The sequence below is a fragment of the Embiotoca jacksoni genome, unplaced genomic scaffold (assembly GCF_022577435.1).
Source record: "Embiotoca jacksoni isolate LCO1_2020_lvr unplaced genomic scaffold, fEmbJac1.0.p SCAF_9, whole genome shotgun sequence".
Classification (NCBI taxonomy): domain Eukaryota; kingdom Metazoa; phylum Chordata; class Actinopteri; family Embiotocidae; genus Embiotoca; species Embiotoca jacksoni.
Genome location: NW_027185447.1, coordinates 18,800,490 through 18,810,584, shown reverse-complemented (window position 1 = coordinate 18,810,584; position 10,095 = coordinate 18,800,490). Strand labels below are relative to the sequence as shown.

Genomic DNA, 10,095 nt, shown 5'->3' with positions numbered 1-10,095 from the left:
GAGGTTTGCTGTGAGGTCGGGGTTCACACTGTGTCAGTGTGCACGTGTGAAGTTAAGGAAGTTTCACAGCTTTCACTTCACAGACAGCCAAGTCTTCATTTACCCTCCACAATATCATCACAGTTCAGTTATTCTAGTGTGAAAAATGTGTGTGTGTGTGTGTGTGCGCGCGCGTGTGTGTGTGTGTGTGTGTGTGTGTGTGTGTGTGTGTGTGTGTGTGTGTGCAACCTCCCATATTGATTTCATACAATATTAATACTACGTATGTAACTAAATGATACTTGAGATACATTTTTTAACATCCATCATCAAACCAAAAGGCCAAAAAAAATAATTCACACGTGAGGATTTTCTTCTTTGTTTCATTATATTATAAATTACATACCAATTAGTTTTGGACTGATTTATATTTCGGCAGTGGTGAAATGTAGCTGAGATTTTCCATTTCCTGCAGCTGAATAACTTATAACAAATTCTGTACTTTTTATTTCTCTACTTTTACTTGACAGCTTTAGTTTGCAGATTCAACATTTTGCACCTCATGGCCTTTCTCACAGCAGACATTTTGATTGGTCAAAGTGTTACTAAAATCATTAACTCTGTTTTAATCAAGAGTCGTGAAGTGCAGCAGTGAGTCAGCATGCACAACACCCTGAAACAGAAATGGGATTGGTCCATCATTCATTTTATTATTTACACCTACTGTGACATTTTACTTCTCTACTTTTATTTGACAGCTTTAGTTTGCAGATTCAACTTCTAGCACCCCCCCACACCCCTTCGGTTCAGGAAAACTGGAATTGACATTTACTTTCTTTTATAGACAACACAAAAATGCCCATTTCTATTCGCTAAATCTTACACTTTGGGCTGGCTGACATGACCCTGAACCATCCCTTAGTTATGCTGCTATCAGCTGAGGCTGCCACATTTTTTCAACATTGATATTTTAATGTGGTTGTTTATTGTTACAAAAGAACAAACAGCAAGTAAATTAAATAATAAAGTGTTTTGGGACCATGTTGCAATGTGGTTTTATAGTTTAAATCAAATTGAATTGAATTGAAAAATAATTAGTTGCAGCAGCTCTACACTCTACGACAAAAGAATGGATGACATGAATAATGAATGACATATCTTTTACTGTATGTTACTCTGACAAGGACAACTTAAGGACAACGTAGCGAAGGTATGACCTGGAGATAGCTACAGAGGATGATGTGGATATTACATATTCATTTTTATCATCTGTATCAATTCAGAGTGTTGGACAAGATGTTGTGACCAAAAGGAAATTGTACCTTAAGGCCTTTCTCACAGCAGACATTTTTATTTGTCAAAGTGTTCCTAAAATCATTAACTCTGTTTTAATCAAGAGTCCCAGTGAGTCACGAAGTGGAATGAGTTAGCATGCACAACACCCTGAAACAGAAATGGGATTCTTCCATCATTCATCTTATTATTTACACCTACTGTGAGATGTACAAATGTAATATTTCAAGTTCAATCACAACAGAAGGGAAAAGTTTACTTCATTCTCTAAAGGTCAAATAAATAACTACATCATAGACTGCCTATTTTGGGACAAGGCTGGGTGTTGTACTCTGCGGAGGTGATTTGCTGTTTCTCCTCTGCTTTGCCGTGATGTCATCATTGGAAAATAACTCATGGGACTTCAGGCTCAGCCCCTGATTGGTAGAAGCTGCCTTCAGAATAGGTGTATAATAAAAAACTGGATTTTCTATGAAGTTGAAAACCACAGAGGACCACAGGAATAACACCAGCTGTGAGGATGAGGGCTCTCCTCTCTCCTCCAGTGTCACTCTGGTGTTACTTTGAGGAGGTTGAGTGGGAGGAGACATGCAGATGTTGCCGGTAGGGCCCTATTAGTGGCGTCTGTAGTCCCCCCTCAAACTCACAGTGGACTGTTGTCACTTGAACAGAGTCCACCACATCCACAGCCAGCATCAGGATCAACATTCACCGGGCAGCATTCTGTTCTTATAGCACAGCCAAAAAAGGTTATATTACAGAGACTGAATCAGTTTTTTCTGATGCCTATTTTGTAGCCTTTTTCCCCGAGCTTGTGAGATATCTGGTTTTGACAGAGGCCTGGCAATTAAAAAAACTGCCTTACAACAAGATACTGGAGGGGAATCTTTAGGGTATCACTTGCCTTTGATGGAGGAGGAATACTTTTTTCTACTGTGATATCGCCATTACCTCAGAGAGAAGACTCTTTTTAAAAAGGTTTTGACTTGACACGTGGATCCAAGGATGCATTTTGAGAAGACTGCGAGTCCTTTTGTGCTGATGAGTCTGTTTTTGTCACTGGTTGAAACTAAGTTCTACAGACCCTTCCAGTTTCACCAGTACAACACTGGACTCATTCAACACCATGACCAAGGGAAACCCACCAGCAGAAACAAGTAATCTTCTCTTTCTTTCTGTCATGTGCTGCATCACTTAAGATCTTAAATTTACATTTGACTTGATTTTGTGTTTGTATTATACTTTTCTCACTTCTATTATTATTTTCTTATCTCCACTCTGTAAGGAACCATTGTGCCTACGTCGCTGAAAAGACGGTGTCCTTCACTGTGCAGGACGGGGCTGCCCCTTCTGTAAAAGCCGAGTACAACAAATGTTCCTGGGGTCAAAAATGTCCAGCTCTCACGTGAGTAAAAAAACAACAACAAAAAAACAGTTATTTTTACAAATTTAGATTCACATCACTTCATGATACAAAATACTGCAGTCAAGCTTATGTTTCTGACTAATAACTGGATGTTCCACGCAGGTATCGCCTGCTCTACAAGCCAATTTACAAGGTGGCATATAAAACCGTCACAGAGCTGGAGTGGCGTTGCTGTCCTGGGTACTCTGGTTATGGCTGCATGCAAGGACATCCAGTTTACCAACACTCTATGAAAATGATGCCACCATTCAAGGGACCACCAATGAAAAGACAACAGTTCAAGGGCCCTCAGTATAAAAGTCTCATGTTCAAGGGTCCCATGTTCAAGGGCCCCCCTGTTAACACTGTTGTGAGAGCCAATCCATGGAGTCAACACAAAGGACCTCCCACCGGCAGTTTTAACTCCTACCCGATGCGTCACTTTGGGCCTCCGGGGTCCTCCTCCTTCCCAGACACCTCCTTCGAGCCTTATCCATCTGAACCAGAACCAATGCCAGAGCACCAGGAGCCGCATCACGAAGAGAACAACCACGAACATGAACATGAGCACAGCCAAGGACCCAGGGAAATTATACCGGAAGGAATCCCTCCTCCTCCCTGCGGAGGTGAACAGCCAGAGGGGGAGACAACAGGTTTGTCCTAATTCCAAACTTTCTAATAATTCAAACCTAGCACACACACTTTCTTCCTCACAAAGTGATAGAATAAAAAATGGGCTTTGAAAATGTATTCAGTTCTTTTGAACTGGATTCAACCTGCAATCACATCAAAGCAAAAATGTTTTTTTGTTTTTTTTATGTTTACCATCCTTGTCCCTAAAAGCTCTTCTTTCTCTTTTTAGGCCACAGTCTTGACAGTGAGACAGAGGAGCGAATATATCGAATGGAGGATGATGTGCGGCGTCTGAACCAGGGCCTGGAGACCCTGAGAGGTACTGTGAACGGACTGGAGAATAGTCTACGAGCCTCTCTAAGGGAGGACGCCAACAGGATGCTGTCAGCTCTGCTCTCTGCTGTGCCCGGTCCTGTTCCCGCTCCAGCTTTAGCCTCGAGACCATCCATCGTAGGGTTTGTAGAGATTCCTGGGGAAGATCCTGAGATAGAGGGTCTAGATGACAGGCGGGTGTTTCCAGGCCTTACAGAACTGAATGGAAGGGTAGAGGAGCTCAGGACGGAGCTGCAAGCCAAGACAACAGAGCTTCAGGAACTTAAAGCGACAGTGATGGGACATGACGGAGCATTGAAGAGGATTTCGAATAAAGCAGAAGTGCTTTCAGTCTCCACTGGCAATGGAGGAGCTGTGGAGAAGTTGATGGATGCCAAACTAAGTGCAACCAGAACAGAAATTGTTGGTGGGTTTGAGAAGCGCGTGGAGAGTGCAGAGGGCCGATGTGAGGATAAAGCTGGGGATGTGCGCCGTCAGTGCCAAAAGGAGCAAGGTGAGCACCAGGGGCAGATGGAAGATGCTCTGGACGAAACTAATACAAACTTGAGAACAGAGCTGAGAAATCTTCAGGCACAGGTTCACGGTTTAAATGCTTCAGAAAGCTGCTGCGAGAGAATTAGTGGACTGACTGAAAGGGTGCAGCTGCTGGAATCGTCAGTGGAAAGCCTCAACCAGTCCCAGGGACACCTGAGAGTGGATCTGGGTGGACACAAGGACCACATAGAAGGAATGCTGGAGGGCCGTCTGGCATATGTAGAAGCCAAGCTCAACGTCACTGGGCAGATTAACAGTGATGAGTCTGGAAAGTGGAATGATGGTCTAGACAGACCAGCACAGGGCTTGGAGGCCAGGATGGAGGGTAAATTGAAGGCTCTGGAGTGCCGTTTACTGACAGCGTTGGAAGAGCTAGATAATGCCACTGCCCCCGTACTGCTGGAGGGTCATGTTGTTCCTACTCTGGAGACGGAGCTGGAGTCCCTCCGAAGGAGACTGGAGGTGGATGTGGACAGAGTGCAAAAGCACCTCAACAGCCTTGAGGTTCTCTGCTCCTCTTCCTGTTCCTCATCTGAAAAATCTGCCATCCAGGGAGACTCTGCTGTGCCAAGTAAAAACCTGGCAGAGGAGCAGAGTGTGAAGGAGGTACTGGACGTGCAAGGTGACCATTTGAACAGTCTCAACATTACACTGCAGAACATCGTAAAGAGTCTGACCCTCAGGGACGAGCAGGAACAAGCTGAGAGAGATTCTCCCATTCAGGGAGAGCTAACAATACTCAAGTTCAATGTTCGATCCGTCAACCACACCCTCAGAGGCCTCAAGGATTCCCTGGGGACAGTTGTCCACCAGGTGGATCAAGCCAACAGCTCCTGGCATGAGAGAGAAGCTCGTCTTGCCCAGCAGATAAAGGGTGTGGTCCATCTGGTTGGACATCAGGCTTCCATGCTCGGGGCAGGCGATCGCAGACTGAACCGACTTAGAGGGGAGCTCCAGGGCATGAAGAGGCGGCTCGCTACGGAGGTCCAGGGGTGCCGGAGTACAGCTATGGTGGTCCAGAAAGAGGTAACTGAGGTTGGTGGGCGTGTTGCCAGCGTGGAGGACCAGTGTAAGGGCCTGAATTACTTGGCAGAGGACCTGGAGAGAATCAGGGAGGAGCTGGAGAGACAATCGAATGGTCTTCTCCTTCAGGTCAACGGGACTCTCTCCAGCCACGCTCATCAGCTTTCAGAGCTCAAAGATGAACTCAGAAACTGCACCTCCAAATTAGAGCCAACACAACAGAGTTTAGAGATGAAGGAAGAGGTGAGACGAGGGGACACATTCTCTTTGAATTAGTTCAGTTTATATGGACAATTGCTTTTAAAAAACAACAAAGAAAGGGCATTGTGCAGGTGTAGAGGTTTTGACTAAAACCCCATCTTTTTTATTTGAATTGGAGAATATTGAGGTTTTGAACCTGCACTGAAACAAGGATGGTTTAAGTAACCTTGCATTATAAAGTGAAAACAAAAAAGGCAGCTAAGTCTTACTGCACTCATAACAGAACCTTGAAACTGAATCATGAAGGTGCTGAGATGAACTGTGTTGTCAGCAGCCATTGTTTAGATCCCCAGTGGTTGAGAGAGAAACTGCACCTCTGTTGCTGTACTGTTTCTGTAAAGCTTAAATGAAAAGTCATTTAACAGTGTTTACATGTCTAAGTTTTTGTACTGATTTTTCTTATGTCTAGATTAGAAGTATCCAAGATGTTGTGTTTTTATATGGCTTTAGGTTTTTCAGTACTGATAATCCAATAAAAGAGTTTCTTAATACATGTTTTCTTTGTCAATAAGAGATGTTTAAAACATACAAATATATCCAGGAGTCTGTTTCTGAATGGGATTCAAAACAACATCAGAATAAATCAAACTTAGTTCACAAAACCTTTAGTTGTCTTGCATATTTAAAAGGTTTGACTCATACTGCAACATTCAGTATTCTGCAATAAACTCAAGTCCAAAACAAGGGCGGCAATGAGATCTACATTTTACGTTTATTAACACCCACATATCCAAAATGCAGGTTTTCAATTTCCATCCATTCTCTATCTTACTAAGCCTGTTTAAGTATGACAAAAAAAATATAAGAAAATATTCAACCTGAGCTTGATGTGGAGTAAAAGATATTTTTGTCTATTCTTAGTTTAGCCAACTTGATCCTAACTAATAAAAAAAAATATTCTTTGTACATGATGCATGGCCTCAATCACTGCACATGCACAGTAATTAAGTGAAGTTACCCATGTGTAATACCAACTACATCCAAACAGCTATTTTTCCTAATGCTTCCAAAGAACATAAAAAGTACTATCATAAAAATCCTAATCGAAATGTTTTGCTCCTACACCAACCTTGTATTTTAGAAAATAGTCAAACTTCACTTTAGAGGTGAGAAATGTTGCTGCAGAGACCACAAGAGGGCAACAGAGAAGCATTAACACAGTTAACTGGAGGGGTTGGGGAGGACTGAGTTATGCTGAGTGTAAACCACAGTCTCCCTCCCAAAAAATTAAGTTCATGGAGACCGCCCTTGCTTGTATGAAAGGAAAAAAATATAAAAAAAATACAGCAGAAAATTGCCTTATTTCCAAGGTGACAGGGAAAGAGCATTTTAGCACAGCAGCATACCTCTCATTCTCGCTCTCTCTCTAGGCGACAAATCTACAAGCCCGTCTTTCTGAGCGCAGTTCTCATTACAATAGGGCGAGAGGTGACCTTGCTAATAACCCTCCCCTGTTAGTTCCTGTTCCCTCCGTCGGACAAACAACCATTAAATTGACAGCTATGTGGGAGATGAACCCACTGCTGTGTGACAACGTTTTAGCTCGAGACATGTGGTGAATAATAACTATGGAAATGCCAGGGGAGGAGAGGGAGGGCAGGCAGCAGAGATAGACACTAAATTTATTGTCGGTTGAGGAGCTGAGTGACGGAGCAATCTCGACACGCGAAATATACATCGAGGTAATGACACAGGTTCACACATACAAATGTGAAAAGTGTCAGAGAGGGAGAGATAGTTCACTGCTTCCACATGCAACCTTTCACACATAAACAACAAACTGCTGTTCTTCTGTTTAAGTAAAAACATGAACATGACTGAAAGAGAAAAGAAAAAGAGTTAAAAAAAATAAAATATGAACCACTTCTCTCTCTCTACACCACACTAGTCCCACATTACTTCTCGAATCTGTTATATCTCTGCCATTGTTGGGGTTTACTTTTCTCCTCTGTATTCCTCCGGTGCCTCCGTTAAGTTCACATCTCACGCGAGCCCAGACGACAGCACATTAATCTTCTTTGTTTCCACTTGGACACTTTGACAGAAAGGGCAGTCGGGGCTCTGGTGAATTTGCCTCCTCTGACTCTCCTCGCCGCTCACTCGCAGACCCGATTCAGAGTTACACTCCCTTCACAGCGCCCAGACTGTCACTGACCAACGCATGCACCCACGTCCCAAAAGGCAAAGCTGGCACAATGACAGAGGACGAAGGATATTGGAGTAAACAGAGGGCCGCAGAGGTCGAAAAATGCGAATCAGCCTATATAATGTCCTGTGGAAGCTTAAGGTGAGAGGACAGTTTTTGTCCTCATTATAGTGATGGCCAGAGAATAGACAGTGTTGAATACAGCTGGCTCGCACAGAAGAGGGTTACCTTAAATCAAGGACTCGCAGCTTTTTGGTAATAAGCTCCAGGATTTGACATTTTCCAGGAAGCAGAAACGTGTCAAGCTGTAACAGTGCTTTTGTCCTTTAGACTGAACAAGTTATTGGTGAAAAGTTGGTCTCATAAAATGCCATGCTTGCAAAACAATGTGAAATTTAGGGCCCTGAATATTCAGTGATAAATAAAACATAACCGATGCGTCGATGCTCAGGGATATACTGTACTAAATTCAATTTTGTTGTGTCAAGAAAATGAAATACTGACGCCTCATTTACACAACATGGATTCCTGCCAGGGTAAAGTATCTTAACTGCTTTGGCTCAGCCCTCAGATTGGAAGGTAGACTGTTAAGACAAACGAATAACTGGAGGCAAATGAAAGAAAGATCTTTCCACAGATATGAAGCTTTTATGTCCAGGAAGTGTATAAAGGCCCTCTGCATAAGAGCTATAACTCTCTGGACCTAACAATGTATGTGGTGCTCTGGATGGGAGTTATGAGCATTAAGTGCACAAAGATCACATGTACATATGATTACCTCATGACCCCTTCCACTTTAAACACGTTGTGAATTAGAGTTTATATATCTGATATTTAAACACTGACTTGGCTTCTATTGTCTTTCCTGGAAAGCTTGAGGGGGGGGAGTGCACCATAGACAGAAAAAAATATTGAGTCCATATTAATTTAAAGCTCAAAATGAATGAGACACAATATGTTCACACATTTTGATTCATGCTCATGAGATGAGTGGGGACAGTGTTATCAAACGTTGTATTATTCATTGTGCTGAATTATGAAAATGTAAATGTAAATGCTGTACCACGTCCTGTTCCATGTTACCCATTGGGAGTTATATTTATATTCACATCTCTGCTACACGACTCGACATGTACATTTAAACTGAACACAGCGTTGTAAACAATATTGTGCCCCTATAATCCACTTTTCAGGTAAGTGCAAGTGACAGCCCACCTTTGGATATTGTTGTAAATGATTCTGAATTCCCCTCTTTTAAGGGTAAATAATAATAATCTTAATAATTATCATTGTGATAAGTTAGTGAATTTACATAATGCTTTTCATGACACAAAGCCGAGAAGGTACATCTCCAACCAGGCTGGACATGCAGCCTACTAAAATAAGTGACCCCCTCGGCAATGCAAATCTCTGTCCTCTCATCAAGTGTTTTATTATATTAATATCTCGGATCAAACCTAATAACCTTGGTAAAATTGGCTGGGCACATTTTTGTGATGGAATTACTTCTATTAGTCCATCATTTTCGGGTTCAGTCCCCTTAATAGTAGTCAGCATATTCAGTAACCTTGACAACCCTGGTTCGGTATGGTAAAATATTGGTTATGGTCTCTTAAAGTGTCTGTAAAATAGAAAAAGCAGATGATGGATGCACGACCAATCAATTTGCACATGATTTTAGTCACATCTAACATAGCACTTCATGTTCTTTTCTCCACTAAAACACATTAACTCTGAATCTGACTTCCACAAGAAACCGGAAAATATGTGGGACAACCTGAACCGCTGGTGTATCATCAGAAGAACAACAAGAAAAGCAATCAAATCATCTATGTTCTTACTACATCGTCTCTTTATCATTTTATGTTGAGTAACTTGAGTAACACAAAAGAATTTAAGGGTTAAAACACAAGTCTATAATCCTTGTGGTGTTTACAAAGTATTGATCTGCCACACCCATTTTTGTATGCATCATTGCTGTTCTTCAGTTGTGTACTAAACAATGAAATGTCAATAATCCAATGTTTGTTTTGGCGGCAACTTTACAAAGTTTCAGATGATTCATTATTTTATCTTTACCCCTAAGTGTGAAGTTGATAAAGTTGTTCATCAACGCTGTGAGTGGTTTGCAGCCCAAAATAAACACCTGGGAGTCCATTAAATGTGCCCGCCTGACTCAGGCAGCTGTGACCAGGACAATGTGGTCTCAGCACTCTCTCACTCACTGCCTCTCCACCGGGTCAGAGTGATTCTAAAAAAAAACCATCATTCAATCATATCATAGAAAACTAAAGCACCGGCTTGTGCTGCTTATTTGTTTAAAAATGCAGTAGGATGCAGCATCAATATAAACGGCTTTTAAACATCTGTAAAAATTTTTTTTATTCCTGAACAATGTCATGACTTTATTATTTTTTTGAGATATGTGGTTCTTACAGGATCGGCAAACATATGATTATGTCATACAATAGGGCGCATTACTGTAGAT

General features: G+C 42.0%; 1 protein-coding gene across 1 annotated transcript; it reads left to right on the top strand.

The window, feature by feature from the left end:
- The first annotated feature begins 2,277 nt into the window (after window positions 1-2,277).
- On the top strand, window positions 2,278-5,954 carry emilin3a (elastin microfibril interfacer 3a). The gene is made up of 4 exons (XM_069141076.1): window positions 2,278-2,429; window positions 2,558-2,677; window positions 2,801-3,330; window positions 3,540-5,954. Exons 1-4 carry the CDS (start codon window positions 2,278-2,280, stop codon window positions 5,474-5,476), a joined length of 2,739 nt encoding a protein of 912 aa, XP_068997177.1. The 3' UTR covers window positions 5,477-5,954.
- Window positions 5,955-10,095: the final 4,141 nt, after the last annotated feature.